The sequence below is a fragment of the Hemitrygon akajei genome, chromosome 18 (genome assembly GCF_048418815.1).
Source record: "Hemitrygon akajei chromosome 18, sHemAka1.3, whole genome shotgun sequence".
Classification (NCBI taxonomy): domain Eukaryota; kingdom Metazoa; phylum Chordata; class Chondrichthyes; order Myliobatiformes; family Dasyatidae; genus Hemitrygon; species Hemitrygon akajei.
This window is the reverse complement of record NC_133141.1, coordinates 15,520,001-15,539,274: the sequence shown is the minus strand read 5'-3', so window position 1 is coordinate 15,539,274 and position 19,274 is coordinate 15,520,001. Positions and strand designations below refer to the sequence as shown.

The window sequence follows — 19,274 nt, the reverse complement described above, 5'->3', positions numbered from 1 at the left end:
CAAGTAGAGCAAGAGGAACACAATTGGATTACAAGAGGTGGGTGTTGAGATTGGCCTAAATTTCTGTGTTTAACTCCGGATGTAGGAAAGATTGTAACTCACTGAGCAACATATAAATACAGCCAAGAAAGAGATCAATGCTACTTGCTGCACGATATTATCTATGTCAGATTCAGAATCAGGTTTCATATCACTAGTATATGTCATGAAATTTGTTGACTTAGTGGCAGCAGTACAATGCAATACATAATAATATAGAAAAAATCAATTACAGTAAGTATATGTATATTAAATAGTTAAATTAAGAATAGTGCAAGAACAGAAATAATAAAAGTGAGATGGTATTCATGGGTTGAATGTCCATTTAGAAATCAGATGGCAGAGGGGAAGAAGCTGTTCCTGAATCGCTGAGTGTGTGCCTTCCAGTTTCTGTACCTCCTTCCTGATGGTAACAATGTGAAGAGGGCATGCCCAGGGTGGTGGAGGTCCTTAATAATGGATGCTGCCTTCCTGAGGTACCACTCCTTACAGATGTCTTGGATATAATGGAGGCTTGTACCCATGATGGAGCCCACTAATTTTACAACTTCCTGTAGCTTCTTTCGGTCCAGTGCAGTAGCCCCCCACCCCCATACGAGACAGCAATGCAGCCTGTCAGAATGCTCTCCACAGTACATCTATAGATGTTTATGGGTGTTTCAGGTGACAAATCAAATCTCCTCAAATTCCTGATGAAATATAGCCATTGTCTTGCCTTCTTTATAGCGGCATCAATATGTTGGGACCAGGTTAGGTCCTCAGAGATCTCGACACCCAGAGACTTGAAATTGCTCACTCTCTCCACTTCTGATCCCTTTATGAGGATTGGTTCGTGTTCCCTCATCTTACCCTTTCTGAAGTCCATAATTAGCTCTTTAATCTTAATGACATTGAGTGCAAGGTTGTTGCTGTGACACCACTCCACTAGTTGGCATATCTCACTCCTGTATACCCTCTCGTCTCCATCTGAGATTCTACCAACAATGGTTATACAGCAAATTAATATAAACACCGGAAATCTGAAATAAAAACAGAAAATATTGGAAACGCTCAGCAATATTGGACTGTTATTGCTGAGCAGGTTCAGCAGACTTCACCCAGGCAAGGCTCTGCGACCAGATGGCATCAACCCAAAGGTACTCAAGGTGTGTGCTACTCAGTTGGGTGCAGAATTTCAATATACCTTTAATCTAAGCCTGAGCCTGGAGAGGTCCCTGTGCTGTGGAAAACATCCTGCCTAGTTCCAGTACCAGACATCCCATCTCTCCCAGAAGTTCCGGGAGTCTCCCACATATCGATAGCGGCTCCCTGACGCCCACAAATTATATACAATATCCAGGAAATCGATATTTCTTGAGAGGGAGAGGGAAAGGGAGCATCCTGATTGGTCTCTCTTCGTGCTAAGTGGACCTATCAGTTTTCTCTGTGGGCGGGCTTTACAGTCAACCTCAAAAATAATGACAGTGTTGCTCGCTGCACTGTTTGCAACAGTGACTTTTCTATTGCCCCTGGTGGGTTAAAATGTAAAAGACATGTTGAGGTGAGTTTAACAGGTGTCATTCGTTCATTAGCATAGTTAATGTTATTTAAACTAGCTGGCTAGCTGTTAAGGAGCTACTCTATTGATGTCCTACGTGATGAGGCCAAACTTCCTGTAGATTTGCTTAAAGTTGTAATAGAATAAAAAAATGACTCCATGATAATATAAGTACATATTTTAATGTCACATTTTCTGCATATACTGAATTTGGTTTACAGATTAGACAAAATCACTAAACAAAGTATTACATACACCCTTGGAGGTCGACCAGAGAGAGGCGGGTGCTACCTCCCTGAAATGAGTTTTTGCAGGGTGGGATGTCTGCAGTACCCAAGGAGACATGTCCCACCATGCCTGGTGACTATAGACCAGTGGCACTGATCTCACATGATATGAAATCATTAGAAAGACTTCTCCTGACACACCTCCAGACCATTGTAAATCCATCACTGGACACCCTGCAGTTTGCTTATCAACTACATATTGGAGTTGAGGACACCATTATCTTTCTTCTTCAATAGGCTTACACCCATCTGGGTGAGCCAGGCAACACTGTGAGAATCATGTTCTTTGATTTCCCCAGTGCTTTTAACACCATGTGTCCTGCTTTACTAGGAGTAAGCTCACAGAGATGCGGATGGATGCTCCAATAGTGTCCTGGATTACAGGTGACCTGTCCAAACAGCCACAGAATATGAAATTGCAGAGCTGTGCATCAGATACTGTGGTTAGCAGCACAGGGGCACCTGCAGAAGCTTTTGGATGATTTGGCAGTTGTGGGCTGTCTCAGCCGGGGTCGAGAGGCTGAGTACAGAAGAGTGGTGGACAAGTTTGTTGAGTGGTGTGGGCTGAATCACCTGCAGCTGGGACAAAGGAGTTGGTGGTGGACTCCACACCCTGCATTCCCATCTCCATCATGGGAACGGATGGGCAAGTCATCCGAAACTACAAAAACCTGGACAATAAACTGGACTGGACTAAAAGTACTGTGGTTCTGTACAAGAAGGGACAGAGCCAACTGTACTTCCTGAGGAGGCTCTGGTCATTCAACGTCTATGCTGCAGATGTTCTTTGACTCTGTGGTGGCCAGCAGTCTATTCTACAGGGCCAGTAGAGCAGAGCAGCTGACACCAAGAAGATGGACAAGCTCGTCAGGAAGGCTGGTTCTGTTCTGGGGAGGGGGTGGAACTGGATTCCCCGGTGGTTGTGTCTGAGGGGAGGGTGCTGCAGAAGCTACGGAGCATTACGGACAATCCCTCTCACCCCCTTCGTGGCATTCCAGATAAACAGAGGAGCTCCTTTAGTAAGAGACTGATTTCACCGGAGTGCCCCACTGAATGCCACAGGAGATCCTTTCTCCCTGTGTCTGTAAGACGCTACAACTCCTCCTCCTTAAGTGTATAAGTGTATGGTTTCATTGCACATCTGTATTTTGCTCTATTACTTTTAAATGCACATTTTGTAGTTTTTCCTCAATGCTTACATTTTGTACTCTAAAGTATATATTTCTGACTGAACAACCTTGAAACAATAATTTCCTTTGGGATAAATGTTTTATCTTATCTTAATTCAGAGAACAAGAGTTGACTATACCTCCTCTTGAGCTTGCTCTGCCATTCAATAAATCACAGCTTCACTATCCTGTCTGTATGCCCATAACCCTGGGCTCTCCTTTTAAACCAAAAATCTTCCGTGAAAGTATTGAATGACTCCAACCTGAGAGTTTTCAGGGCTAGAGAGATCCAAAGTTCATGATCTGAGAGAAGAAATTTCTCTGTGTCTATCTTAAATGAACAACACTTATTCCTGAAGCTCCACCCCCATAGTTCTAGATACCCCATTAGGGGAAATAGACTCAGTATCCACAATGTCAATTCTCAATAACAATCAACTCTCATTACATAGAACAGTACAACACAGGAACAGCCTACAATGGCTGTGCCAAACCCAATGCTAAATTGAACAAAATTTCTTCTACCTGCAATCATCCACATCGTCTCATTTTTCTAACCACAATGAGTATTGATCCAACCTGCTCAATCATCCATAACTCCTTCATCTCAGCAATCAACTGAGTGAACTTTCTCTGAACTGCCTCCACATTAAGTATTTCTCTCCTTAAAGGAGAGAGAGGAATAATTTCAATTCAATAGCTTTTCAATCTAACTAACTGGGTGGGGCTAATGCTGGCACCAAGCCACCCATTTACCTCAATGATACTAGAGATGGGGAGGGAGACGTCATGGATTGTTGGCTCACAACTGTCGACTTGGCACCACCTCCCCATAAAGATCTCCCCACAGGTCCCCCTCAAGTGAGTCAGTAACAAGTAAAATAAAATGAAACAGTTCAAAGCCTCAGTTAAAATACAGTTGGGTAGGAGGTCAGATGAATGCATTAATCTGTTAATATACTAAAGGTCTCTTTTAGCCGATTATGGGAGCACAGTGATTATATTACTGGGCGAGCATCCAGAGGCCTGGCCTAGTGACCTGCAGATGCAAGTTCAAATCCTGCTAAGTAATTTATAAATCTGGAATAAAAATCAGTAACTTTGACCATAAAACTACCATGTTGTTATTTAAAGCCCATCTAGTTTGTTCCAACATGGACAATTTAAAGGTCATTTATTAGGCATAACAAAAATTGATGGGAAAACTTAGCTGGTCATGTCATGCAACCTCCTGGGAGAGACAAAGCTAGACAAAAGGCCCAGAATAATTTGGGTAAGGGGGAAAAATCTGAGAATTTCCTTTTTGACCTATATTGGCAATCAAAACACACCTAGGACTCACCTCCAGTCCTGAATTCCCTTTGAAACTCTAGAGACATAATACCAATTCTAAAGTCTCAGTGCAGTGTTTTTAAGATCACACCATTGACTAGCACATTTTAATCATTCCAATTCCCTTCCAAATAAAACTACATTAAAATCGTTCAGTCAGAAAGAGATTAATTTGTGTTTCCATGTTTACACTAGGCTGTTGTGAACCCCTCCCTTAGATGCAGAGCATGGTCATATTCATGTCTGCTTGTAACATGACAGAACTATAAAGTGTATAATAGAACACAGAACATGGCAACATAATAGATGCCTTTCAGCCCACAAAGTTGCGCCGACATTTTACCTACTCTAAGAACAATCCCTCTCACATAGCCCCCTGTTTTTCTAAGATCCATTTTAAATGTCCCAAATATAGCTGCTTCTACCACTACACACCCACCAGTCTGTGTAAAAAGCCTACCTCTGACAATCCCCACACCCCATACATTCCTCCAATCACTTCACAAGTACAGTATTGTGCAAATGTCTTAGACACATATACATATATACTGTAGCTCGGGAGTCTAAAACTTCTGCACAGTGTTGTAGTAATATTATGTATTGCAATGCACTGCTGCCACAAAAAAAAAACAGATTTCATGATAAGTGAGTGATGATAAACCTGATTCTGATCTGGGTCTCTATCGTGGACTGAGAGTGGGAAGGGGAAGGGAGAGGGAAATCATGGTTGGGAAAAGGGGAAGGGAGAGGAGGGAGTGGGAAGCACCAGAGAGACATTCTGTAGTGATCAATAAACCAATTGCTTGGAATCGAATGACCTTGACTGTAATCTTAGCACTGGGTGTGTCTGCACCAACACCACCCCCTGCACTTGGCACTCCTTCTCTACCACCTGTCCCACACCCCTCCCAGGGCTCTCCACCCTCACCATTCACAACATTCCACTAGATTTACAAACTCACTCTCTACTCCACATTGACAAACACAGTACTGTACAAAAGTCTTAGGCACCATAGCTATATATGCCTAAGACTTTAGCACACTACTGTATTTCCTCTTGTATTAGCCATATGACGTGATGTATTTGACTGGGCTCTGCTTTGTTGTACAATTACAGATGAAACAAAAAACCTTGGTTAGGTCACACAGGGAGAACTGTGAGCACCAGACCTTTGGGAGGGAATACTGTCCTTGGAGGGAGAGCAGCACCAACTTGCAGAACAAGATGTGGACCTGCAGAGCTTAAATTCAAGGGAAAATTACAAAAACTACTTTCCTTTCAATTTAGAAGTTTAAAGGATGATTTGACTGATTTACAAGATATTGAAGGGGACACGAGTTCAGGGAGTCCAGGAGATTCACCAGGATATTGCCTGGGATTGAACGTCTCATTTATGAGGGGAGTACAAAATTATATGGAACATAGACAGAACAGACAGTATTAAACTGTTTGCCATCACAGAGATCTCTAGATCAAGTCAAGTCAAGTCACTTTTTATTGTAATTTCGACCATAACTGCTGGTACAGTACACAGTAAAAACGAGACAATGTTTTTCAGGACCATGATTCTATATGACACAGTACAAAAACTACACTGAACTACGTAAAAACAACACAGAAAAAAACTACACTAGACTACAGACCTACTCAGGACTGCATAAAGTGCACAAAACAGTGCTAGCATTACAATAAATAATAAACAAGACAATAGGCACAGCAGAGGGCAGTAAGTTGGTGTCAGTCCAGACTCTGGGTATTGAGGAGTCTGATGGCTTGGGGGAAGAAACTATTACAAAGTCTGGTTGTGAGAGCCCAAATGCTTCGGTGCCTTTTCCCAGATGGCAGGAGGGAGAAGAGTTTGTATGAGGGGTGCGTGGGGTCCTTCATAATGCTGTTTGCTTTGTGGATGCAGCGTGTGGTGTAAATGTCTGTAATGGTGGGAAGAGAGAGACCCCGATAATCTTCTCAGCTGACCTCACTATCTGCTGCAGGGTCTTGCGATCCGAGCTAGTGCAATTTCCGAACCAGGCAGTGATGCAGCTGCTCAGGATGCTCTCAATACAACCCCTGTAGAATGTGATGAGAATGGGTGGTGGGAGATGAACTTTCCTCAGCCTTCGCAAAAAGTAGAGATGCTGCTGGGCTTTCTTTGCTATGGAGCTGGTGTTGAGGGACCAGGTGAGATTCTCCGCCAGGTGAACACCAAGAAATTTGGTTAACGATCTCTACCAAGGAGCCGTCGATGTTCAGCGGAGAGTGGTCACTCCGTGCCCTCCTGAAGTTAACAACCATCTCTTTTGTTTTGTTCACATTCAGAGACAGGTTGTTGGCTCTGCACCAGTCCGTTAGCCGCTGCACCTCCTCTCTGTATGCTGACTCATTGTTCTTGCTGATGAGACCCACCACGGTCGTGTCATCGGTGAACTTGATGATATGGTTCGAGCTGTGCGTTGCAGCACAGTTGTGGGTCAGCAGAGTGAACAGCAGTGGACTGAGCACACAGCCCTGGGGGGCCCCCATGCTCAGTGTGATGGTGTTGGAGATGCTGCTCCCGATCCAGACTGACTGAGGTCTCCCAGTCAGGAAGTCTAGGATCCAGTTGCAGAGGGAGGTGTTCAGGCCCAGTAGGCTCAGCTTTCCAATCAGTTTCTGAGGGATGATTGTGTTGAATGCTGAACTGAAGTCTATGAACAGCATTCAAATGTACATGTAGATAGGGGCATAGGTTGAAGTTAAGAAGTAGAAAGTTTAGAAGGGCTATAAAGAAGGTGTTTAAGGTGATTTTTTCACCCACAGGGTAGTTGGAATTTGGAACACACTTTCTGAGATGGTAATGGAGGCACAGACTTTCACAACAGCATGGAGAATTGGGTAAGCTGAAGGGCCTGTTTGCTTTGAATGACTCTATGACATATTAAGAAATAAGGGGGTATTTAGAGTTAGTTCACAGATCCACCTTGGTCTCATTGAATGGCAAAACAGGTTATTAGGATTATCCCAAATAGAGGAGAGATCATTTCAGACTGAACTTCACAATAACAACATCTTTCAATGGTTCAGGAATTATGGTAAAATTCTGATACAAAAGAGGGCAGAATTATTTATTAGGTATCGCAGGCAGCATTCTTCCCTCAAAGAACATCACTAAAGAAAATTGACCAGATGTAGAGCTGTTGTGGGATCTTGCCTTTTGTGGGAATGCTGCTTTTCAGATGAGATGTTAAACTAAGCCTATCTGATAGATGTGAAAAAAGTCTATGGCATCATTTGGTGCCAGAATATGTGGCAATACATGCAGGCTGCCCTCAGCACATCCCTAAGTGTGTTAATTGTTCAGGTAAATTACATATTTCACTCCATGTTTCAATGTACATGTGATAAATAAATAAATCTGAATCAAAGAACTAGAAACTTCATTCTGGGCTCCTGCCGAATATCTAACTCTCAAGCAACATCACAATAAAAACACATTACCTGGTCACTTTTGCATCCCTGTGTCTTGGAGTTTACTGCACCCTTCAAATGTACTTTGGTGGCACTTTGAAACATCTGAAGTTCTGAAAGGCACCATAAAAATGCAATTCTGTCTAAAATCTGTACCACTGATCATACCACTAACTTACTTCCTCTCTGAAAAAAATGGATGGCTTGAGTTCTGAACTGGCTACTGATTTGAATTATTATGCATTGGAACACAAGATAACATGGCAAAACGTAGACAAATTCTTGTTCCCCATTTCCAGGCTGCCTCTTCAAACGTTTCACTGTGCTGACAATTCCGTCCTAAAGCATAAATGGCAGATTCGTAGGGCAGTCCATGAACGTGCTGCCCATTCAGCTTAATCCACAATGGAACAGGGTCAGGGTTAAAAGAACATTCTGAAGCACATGTGCCTTAACCTTCTAGCACTTAACGGATCCTGAAGCTTTCCAAAGAAGGAAAAAATAAATTAGGAACATAATGTTCTACAGGCTTATAAGTGTGGATATAGTTTGAAAGCCAGTAAAGATTGAATATAGTGGCAGATAATCTGAAAATTGGCAGATGCAATTTGCAGATCCTGATGGCCCAGATCATTTTGTGCATACTTTTCATAGCCTATGACCTCAGAAGCTCTTCATTCAATTACTGTCTGGATGCCAAGTGCCAATAATCTAACCCTGAAAACATCCATCACAAGGTGCAGCAAACATTGATGAGAAACAGGAAAGCAAGTTATTGCTCACAGAACAAAAATGGTCTGATGGAATTCTTGGGTCATTAAGTTGAGAAACAAAATAATTATTGCCGAACAAGAGAATTTTGTCAACAATTTCCATTTACTGTCATTTTCCTATACAGCCCAGCTTCATAATTATGGCCTGAATAAACAGGAAGGGAACTTTAAGAAAACCAGACTACATTGCAGCACATACCAATAATGGAGTCTTGCTCCATATTAACATAAACTAATCCTATTGCAGTATTAACACTTAATAATTCATCAGGTTTGAAGATGTTGCATAATGTTTTAGCAAAGTGTTGGAAGATACTGTTTAGCACACCGATGTGGTGATGTACAGGGAAGATGCTACCATGAAAGACACTGTTTAGTGCAATGATACTGTGATGTTGTGGTGAACTACATATACCTGTCTGGACACGCCCCCCTGCTGACTGCTCCTGTGGCTCCTCCCACAGACCCCTGTATAAAGGCGATTGAGGCCTGAGCCCAGCCTCATTCTCCAGGATGTAGTGTGGTGGTCAATTGCTGCTTGTTTTTTCTTCCAGCCAATAAAAGCCTATATCTCACCTCACGTCTCAGAGAGTTATTGATGGTGCATCAGATGTACAGGACAGATGTTGCCTTAGAAAGCACCGTTTAGCATAGCGATGCTGTGATGTACAGGAGAGGATATTGCCTCTTGGGAGCAGTAGATTAATTTGGTTTGCAGAGCACCTCCTGAATAGTAAGTTGCTTGCAAGTCAGGACTAAATGGACAGAATGCAGATGTACAACAGGAAAGGACCTGCTCGCCTGTCTGTTATTGTATAGACTTGAGGACTAATATTTTGCAAAATTAATTGAACATGACCCAGCCTAAACTTGGCAATCACAGATTGGTAGCAAGTTCCTCGCCCACACTGGAAAATGCCAGGCAAGCTGCCAACAGGCCAGTCTGGCACTGCCACTTTGATTCCAGAATAGCTGTCTTAGAATTATATAAAGAACAAATTTTTCAGACTGAAGGCTTCACATTGTATAAAAAGTGGGTTTTATGCTGTTGTTTCAACGCTGTTTTTCAGAGGCAGTTTATTTTTAAAAATTACTAATTTTTCAGGACGTGTTTATCATTGACAAAGCCAGTAATTTATCTATACCTCTTCCTAACCTGTCACTTGTAAAAACACCATCCCTTTCTCTCAATTCTGGCGCATCTGCTCTCAGGCTGAGGCTTTTCATTTTAGAATGAAGATCTCCTCCTTTTTCAAAGAAAGGGGCTTCCCTTCCTCCACTATCAATGCTGCCCTAAACTTCATCTCTTATATTTTACGCGCATCTGCTATTACCCCATTCTCCTGCCACCCTCCCAGGGATAGGGTTCCTCTTGTCCTCACCTACCACCCCACCAGCTTCCGCGCCCAGTACATAATTCTCTGCAACTTCTGCCAGCTCCAAAGGGATCCCACTACCTAGCAACCCTTCCCTCCCCCACCCACTTTCTGCTTTCTGCAGGGATCACTCCATACGTGACTCCCTTGTCCATTCATCCCTCCTCACTGATCTCACTCCTGGTACTTACCCTTGCAAGCGGAACAAGTGCTACACCTGCCCCTACACCTCCTCCTTCACTACCATTCAGGGCCCCAAAAAGTCCTTCCAAGTGAGGCGACACTTCACCTGTGAGTCTGTTGAGGTCGTATACTATGTCTGGTACTCTTGGTGTGGCTTCCTGTGTATCAGTGAGACCCAATGTAGATTGGGAGACCGTTTTGCTGAACACCTATCTGCCGTCTGCCAGAAAAGGCAGGATCTCCCAATGACCCATTTTAATTCCACTTCCAATTCTGATATGTCTATCCATGGCCTCCTCGACTATCACAATGAGGCCACACTCAGGTTGGAGAAACAACACTATATTCTGTCTGAGTAGCCTCCAACCTGATGGCATGAACATCGATTTCTTGAATTTCCGGTAATGCCCCTCCCACCCTCTCCTTCACCATTCCCCGTTCCCTTTTCCCTCTCTTACCTTATCTCCTTGCCTGCCCATCACCTCCTTCTGGTGCTCCTCCCCATTTTCTTTCTTCCATGGCCTTCTGCCCTCTCCTATCAGAGTCCCCTTCTCCGGCCCTGTATCTCTTTCACCAATCAACTTCCAAGATTTTTACTTCATCCTTCCCCCTCCAGGTTCACCTATCACCTTGTGTTTCTCTCTCCCCTCCCCCACCCTTTTAAATCTACTTGTCTTTTTTTCTCCAGTCCTGCTGAAGGGTCTCGGCCTGAAATGTTGACTGTTTACTCTTTTCCATAGATGCTGCCTGGCCTGCTGAGTTTCTGCAGCATTTTGTGTGTGTTGCTTCGATTTCCAGCATCTGTAGATTTTCTCTTGTTTGTGATTTATTACCCAACCTCAATTGCCCTTGAGAAGGTGGGAGTAAGTTGCCTTCTTGAACCATTGCAGTCCTACAGTACAGGGTGTACAGAACAGCAGAGAGCCAAAGTCAATTATCACACTGTATTGAGTGAAAATTAGTGGGTCTCTGGTCAAGGGAGTGAGAGGAGCAACTAAAAACATTGTTGCTCCTCTTGAATTCAGTCTGTTAGAACATGCAAGCTTATGTGGGCTAAAAGTAAATGGGGTCAGACTAATCTGGTCACATCACCCCAATGTTCCAGCAACCTTCCAACAGTCTTCATTCCAACCCATCCGCAATCAAGCTCACTTGTGAGGTTGTTGAAGACTAGAGTCTCTGTAATCAGTGAATAGAAACAAAAGTCAACACCCTGGCAAAGAGCCTTCAACTCACTGACTCAGATTTTATAAACCACCCTTCAAGCCAAAACAGCCTCACATAATACTTCAGTTCTTGAGTAAAGTATGTCAGGGAACCTCTCCAGAGATTTTGCAAGGATTTAGTCAGTTCACTGACAATGGCAGGCATTGGCACAGCAAAACACTGGAAAACACAAACACTGGGCACTGGTACACTGAAGCACCAAGCACATGCACACAAGGAGATGGGATAGCACCATACCAGTACATTGGTGAACTGTGACACTAGTACACTGCACATTGGCTCACCAGGTACTATGACAGTGGTCATGGGTGAACCCAAACAATGGGCACTGACACAACAGCACAATGGGCACTGACATATAGTAAAGAAACAGCATCAACCTAAGATGGACTCTGGTGTGTGAGGGATCAGAGACACTAGCAAACAATGAATACTGCCAAATTATATCATCCCATCTAATGGCTCAGCTTCCTGGGATCACCTTGGCACTAAGATGCTAATCAGGAGTCATCCTCAAGAGACTGGTTTAGGGATTGGAAGTGCCTGGTTTGTGCATTTGGGAGAGGTGCACATTGGGACTTTACTCTACTAGTGGGCCGTGAACATAATGCGGCCAAGCAACTGGGTATTCCGTTTCTTTGGAAGAACCCCCCTCCCTATCCTCCAAATTCCCATTCAAAAAACTGTTAACTTAGAAAACCATGGCACATAATCAAGGGTGGGCATCATGTAACATCTAACAAAATGTAATACCCGAGGACAAACAGAGCCTCACTCAACAGCTTTGAGCAAGGCATCCCTTCCTAACCAGCTGAGTTATGTTGTGCTCTATAGAAATTTGCTCCAATGATATCAATTCACATTTCAAAATTCAGAACATGATGTAACTTCTCTCTGCTCTGGTGCTCTGCCACCTTTCACAGTGGAGGAAACAAAACTGCACAATTTTAAGCAGGGAGGCTGAAAACAAAATCGCTCTCTATTTTCAAACTGTCTGTGTTTGCAATCTGTATCACACCTGGTTCATATCTGAACATCTTTTCAAATACTAAAGGCATGAAGCAATTAGAAATATGGATCATTTGTAAGTTAAATGAAAGATTTTTTTTAGTCTCAGGAGCAAGGATAACTGGTAACATCCTACTCATGCATCAAATCAGAAGGTGCACCCAGCAGACTGGCTCTAAAGTTATAAAATGCACTCACTTGGATATCGTGACTGCTTTTGTTTCCAAGTCCAAATTTCTGTGGGAAAAGCTCAGTTCCTACACTTTTCCTTTCCCCTTAAGGTTTCCTCTGGTGCAAAGTGCCTCAACCACCTGGTCCTCCTTTGACCTATCACAGTGAATGCTGTCAGTGGCCGTGGCTTTAGATCACCCATGGGACTGTTGCAGCCAGATGTTTCCAGCAGATGCCAAGGCCACACTAACACACTCGTCGCCTGTCCCTCCACGTATGACAGTAAAAGAGGGGCAGCTTTGGTGCAAGTCATTGAGACCAATCCTTGGTCCAAAAGATCTCTTAGACCAAGTTCACCCCTCCTAAACTGGTGTTGCTTTGTGGCATGTAGAGACTGCTGCAGAATATTTTTAACCTACAGGGGTCCTACCCATAATAAATAGACAACAAAGGGCAACTTTAAGCTGCTTTAGTGAATTAAGCCAAGCCTGAGAAAGAGACTGTCCCCTCAGCTAAAACAAAGACTAGATGCAGACTAAACCTGCTTCATTCCTTCCCCAAGTAATGCATCCAAAGTGCCTGTTGCATCAGTATCAAGCCCTGCATTAGCTTTAGCTCTGGCTGTATTTTTACTCTTCTCCTGACTCCAGTGTGAAACTATCATGCTGTCAAACTATCCCTTTTTTACCAGTCCCTCTCCCTCTCTCTCTCTCTCTCATTAACCCAGGGTATAGCAAGCTGTTGCAGCCCAGCACAGTCAGCCAGCTATCAGGGCTGCTGCCTCACAGCACTAGCAACCCAGGTTCAATCGTGAGCTACAGCGCTGTCTGTGTGGAGTTTGAATGCTATCCCTGTGATTGTGTGTGTTTCCCCTGGGTGCTCCGGTTTCCTCCCACATCCCAAAGAGATGTGGCTTGCTGTTAGGTTAATTGTCCACAGTAAGTCGACCCTAGTATGTAGATGAATGGAAGAATCCGGTGGGAGTTAATGCGAATGAAGAGAGAATCGATTGCAGGGAAAATGGTACTGCTCTGTGAGCTGGCATAGACTGGATGGGCCAATTTGTCTCCCATGTCATAAAGAAATCTGTAAATATTGAAGGCAGACGAATGACACTGTTTCAGAACAACCTCATACCCAACTTGATCAATAGGAAAATCTCAAAGATCTTTCATTGCAAGTATTCCATTAGCTCCAGAGTGTTTTGCAACTCTCCTGATCACACAAACTGCTAAAGAAATGGGGGCTCATGGTTTCACCTGGGTAACCTTAACACAAATAAGACCCGTCCAGCTTTGCCTCTCCCAATAATCAACAGACCACTTGGTATTGTTAACCAGAGAGACTGAGGTTCATTACTGGAATGGCCAAAATCAAACCTAACTGCTCAGGAATTGCTGTCTTCACAAGGAGAACTGATGGTACAAAATTACTGAATGGTTACAGAACGTATGGTGGACATTCAGCCCAAAGTTAGTGTCACACTATGTAAGAACCAGGCAACCCTCTCCCATAGCTCTGCAACTTTATCTTTCCCTTTTGAACATCATGATTGAACTGACCTCCACTACTATCTCAACAGAACGTTCCAGACCATAAGCATTCGCTGCTTGAAAGCAAAAATGTTTCCTCATGTTACCTTCCATTCTTTTGCCATTCACCTTCATTCTCTGTCCCCTGATTCTTGACCCTTTTAACAATGAGAACTGTTCATCTCAGTCTTACTCCATCTGTATCCTTCATAATTTCGGATTTTCTTGCAACTTCCTCTGTCCTAAAGAGAATAATCCCATCTTCTCCAATGTATCATCTCTTCAGCATCCCTTCTAAAACCTTAACATCTTTCCCAAAGTGTAGTGCCCAGAACTGCAGACATTATTTCAAGAATGTTATATTGAACCATTATATAATACTAGACAATATTCTAGTACTTTATAAAGGTTCAATATAACATCCTTGTCCCCTTCCTTTGGAGATCTTTCAAAAACTCCTAACAAAAAAAGCACTTGCCAGATAATATAACCAGTCTTGATACAGTGAAATACAGGGAACAAGGAAAATGCATGAGCCAGATTTAGAAACCTAGAGGGATACTGTCAGCCACAACCCAGTGCATAGAGCTCCCACCTCTCTAAATGAGCTTTTTGCAAAGGGCAATTAAACACACACACACACCACTGGCCTTCTCTCTTCCCCAGTACCCAGCTGCATCAGAACTTTATCCAATCTTCCTCAAGAAAGAAATTACTGGACCCATCACAGGCTCAAGAGACAGAACCTGAGCCTTCAGTGGTCTCAAGTGCCCTGTGGAGTATTAGCCATTCAACTGAAGTCAATGCCAAGGAAGGGGTTAATGAGAAGTATTTATTTTTCCATGAAAGAAGAAGAAATCATCTGAGCTTAAATTTCAATAGAGTCTATTACGTGATTTTTGGCAATATGTCATAAATTTATGACTAATGCATCTAATGTACTAAAAAATCCACCCATTCTTTACAAAGGTGCCCTGCGGCAATAAATCAGAGGGAATTTCAGGGGAAAAAAATGCCCACATTGTATAACAGAGGTCTCATGTCAATGCTACAGTAACAGTTTCCATCCCAGTGATATAATGAAGGCACTGTAGAGGCTTAAAGCGGACCTCACCCATTCAGAGTGAGAGAGGTCTATTTATAACTAAGACAACAGTATTGCCCCCCTACAAAAAAAACTATGATAGCCAGGCGAGGGGTTCAAGAGGATTTCATTAGACAAATGAACAATCATTCTTAATACGAGGGGTGGGGGCCAAAATCATTGGTGGTGCCAACCCCACCCACCTATAGCTTCCCCACACCCTGCTCTCATGGTTCCTCACAAAGGGCTGCGTAGCTGTTTTGGCTTCTTGGTAAGTCAAAATACTGTTTCATCATCTCAATACAGATAGTGAAATGGTAGCATGTTGGAAGAGGGTCAGAAGGAAATTGGTGCCCACAGAAGCCATGTGCCACCATGCTGGCATATTCAACAATACACATTGGCACAACAAATTTTGCCAGGTAGCTTTCTGCTGACACTCTGGCAAGGAAGGTGACATTTACACATTGGAAGCGTTACCACCTCCCCACCCCTGCCATTCCTGGTAAAAGAAACCTCTTCTACCACTTTCCCACATCACCCTGAAGATCCTTTCACATGCACACTTTGATTTGCACTTGCTTTTAAACAAGAACCCTGCTTCTGTCAGAAGATCAACCCCCTGGTCCTACATTTGGCTGTTAATTCTTGAGTCAGAAGGACATCTCCCCTGCAGGCTATATGGAAATCTGATGTAAATTCCTGCATGCCTAATATTCTATCTGCCAATGGATTCTGGTTGAAAGCACAATAAAAAAAACACACCTACCTCTCTCTCTCTCCTAGTTTAATAATTAATCCCTTGCAGCTGTTAAAGTTGCTGTCCCTCTTCACGGACCCAACTCACCAAGATTTCCCATCAAACAGAGAAAGCAGCAATTTTACAAACAGCTCAAGCGCAGCAAAGTCGAGTTTAAATTTGTGCAATTACCATGAGAGCCGGTTTCACCAGGACACTGTTTTTGCCATGCAGAAGAACTTCCAAAGCATCCTGTCAGGCACTGCTATTAACAGCAAACCTGCACTTCCAGAATGTGAGCGTGTCAGTACATAAACCTTCACAAAACAGTCCAAAAGAGTTAAATACTCCCAAGCACTCGCTCTCTTGGGCCACATTTACAAGTCACAGAGCTTTCAAGAATTCCTCAATATCTTGACGTGAGCTCACAGCAGCAGAGCCCTGGATTTGTTTTTTTTGTATTAAAAATAGCAATCCCACCCCAACCCCCACCCACCCCTCACCTCCCACAGGCCATTTACCTGAGGCACAACCTCTGTTCCTGGGGCTTGCTGCAAGGACGACATTCTACAGTCTGCAAGACTCAGTAGATATTTTTTCTTCCCTCTCTCCCTTCCTCCTCACACCCCACCAAGAAGCAAAGTGGAACACTGAATGTCTGTCTGTGGAGCAGTACAAAGTGCGTTTGTAAGGCGGCTGTGCTGCTCCAGTACTGGAGAGCAGTGTCAGGCTTGGCCTCTCTGCTTCAGTGCTTGCACTCTGCCAAGAAAACACTTCTGTCCACACAACCATTACCCTGGCACACAAGGAAGCCGAGGAAATTGGCTGATAAGGTATCCCCTCCCAAGAAACAGCAAGAGAAATCCATAAATTAAAAATCAATCAATAAAGAAATAATTCTTACTTTTTGTGGTTACATCAATAATTCAATAGTTATGTCAGCAACATGTTGGACATTCTAACTAAATCTTCATTCTAACTGTAAGAATAAGTTTCCCTCACAAAAACAATAGTGGAGTCGGTCCAAATGCATTTATAATTAATATAAGTGCAACATCTATAGGTTAAATTAAGTGTTTAACTTTAGCTGAGACTTTGAAGGAAAATCCACGTACTGTTACAAAAATATACATTCTTCTATATTTATTGAATGCCTGAGAACAAGATGAGGGATCTGCATTACTCCTCTTGCCCGGGTATTTGGGGACTTTAGTAAAAGCTACCTGGCAATAGCAGTTTGTTTACCAGCCAAAGAAGAGTTGTTGAAAAGAACTGCCAGATGAAAAGGACAAATCCTAGACCCAAATGACACCTGCACATCACTGTCACCCCGGTAGTTTTTATAAGTAACTGGACCTTGGAATCAAATCCTGGGGGTTCTTACATTGGGGTCTATCACCCCTTTGTATTTTCAAGAGCAGGGCAAAGTCTGAACACTGATACTGTGTGAGGCTGCATCCAGTTTATCCAAACACGAGTTTCAAGTTAAGCTATTGTGGCATTCTCTCTGCTCACCTGTAACATGGAGGGCAAAGTATTTCATCCAAATAGACAGAGTTATTTGACTTCACACCCTTCAGCAGCAGAAATCATCTCCTGAGTGCACAAGTCCTCAATGTTACTTTGACATAATCATTTGTGAGCCATTCTCAAGAAAGGCAAGAACGGGGATGTCATTGCAACATGGTTGCCTCCAAGCCACACATCATCCTGATGAGTACAAGCTGTAATTTCTTCATCATAGTACAGTAGAATTCTCAACATCATCCCACTAGCACAAGCTGAAAAGTAGGAGATCCCAAACTATGGGATCACCCCTCATAAAAGGCCTTACAAACTTGTTGATCAGTGGGCTTTGCCACAAGGAGATCCTGAGAAAAGTACATTTGTGTTTTCCATTATGCCCCTTAGACCTGCCATACTCCCATACTCTCTGTCAGCATTCCAGTGACACCAACTCACTTGACACAATTCATTCTGTGTGATGCCAGTTTTGGGCAGCTGGTAAATAATATTGGTGATAGATGGGTCCTTGAGGTTGGCATGGACATGATGAGCCAAAGAATGTTTCTATGCTAAATAACTGTTATAACACAATCACATTTTGGATGGAAGTTTTTTAAAAAAATTCAACTATATTGATGCCACATTCATTAAAGATCTACAGCCTCCTCCTGTCACAACACACCACCACCTTCCCCATCCTCAACTCTTCAGTGATAGGGTATCCCACTCATTAGACTTATATATGCAACATTCACAATGATCATCCTGGTTTCTCTTTTGACAGCCCTGCCTAATGAGCCAATACTGAATACATATCTGGGCTTGTGATAGTCTAGAGCTGAGATCACTGCTAATCACCAGAACCTCACCTTCTGACTTCTGGCCCAATGTTCTTATCAAATCCTCAGGCACTTCCTATGTGCTTATTAATAACTCCTGCACATTGACCATGCTGTCATATCAGGATTAATGGTCACTCCCAAGTCCTTTTCCTTTCTAGCCACACCTGCAATAAATTTATTGTTAGCCTGTAAATATGTTCACCTAAGAATAACCCACTCTAAAGTATAAACATTCAGCCATCCTACTGATGAAATCTATTGCACCTTTTTTTAAGATCGCCATTTGCCTCCCCACTCATAATTCAATGCTGCAAGTTTAGTTTGGATCCAGGTAGACTGTCCATCGTCATTCTTAAGATCCACTTCAGCTCAAACAGAAGCTATCAAATGTAAGCCGTAGTGGGAGCTCAGAGCATTGCCATCGTGGCTCCGGATATTAATGTTCAAAGGGACTAGCTGGACATTACTACTGAGTGCCAGTAGATCCATGGATCATGAACCAATTGTAGCCTCTCAGGATTATGGCATTTATAATTCACCATTCCACCTGTGCCAGTCTGGTCTCCAGCCCAGAAAAGCAATCTGAAGCCAAGGCTTCTTGGGTCCATAGCTCCTTGCACTCATCTTTCAAGACCATCTGCAGCCTCCTTGTCCTCTGCACTTCCACCAATCGGAGCAATGGGACTGACACAAGGAGATGGGAACCAAGAACATCCTCAATTTCCAAATGTTTGATTTATGAATTTTTGTTATGATGTTGTTAATTCTTCAGGGTTTGTATCTTTGACTTACATATTTAATTTTTCCTATACTGGTGAGTGTGGCATCCTCTGTCCATAGGAATTCTTTGTACCAAAAAATACTAATAATGGCACATAGCCCAGCCTTTTTTGATTAACAAAATATTGCTAAGCAAAATGTTTTCCAGGAACGCAACCCTTTTTGTAAATTGAGGAATATCTACAGAAACCTCCTACCTGTTCAACAGTTCCACGCATCCTGTCCCATCAGACAGGAGATACCA

At 43.0% G+C, this 19,274-nt stretch overlaps 1 protein-coding gene across 5 annotated transcripts in view; it reads right to left on the bottom strand.

Annotated features, from left to right (window-relative positions):
- The window catches only part of LOC140741135 (tensin-2-like), a 255,607-nt gene that overhangs the window by 137,125 nt on the left and 99,208 nt on the right, over positions 1 to 19,274 (bottom strand). Inside the window, exon 1 of one of the 5 annotated variants that reach the window (XM_073070948.1) lies at positions 16,424 to 16,544. The exons of 3 other annotated variants lie outside the window; for them this stretch is intronic. In XM_073070948.1, coding sequence (XP_072927049.1) covers positions 16,424 to 16,468 — 45 coding nt within the window. In that variant the 5' untranslated portion in view covers positions 16,469 to 16,544. Of the gene's footprint in view, positions 1 to 16,094; positions 16,216 to 16,423; positions 16,545 to 19,274 lie in introns of those variants that run through there. One more of the 5 variants, XM_073070949.1, reaches the window with a different exon arrangement.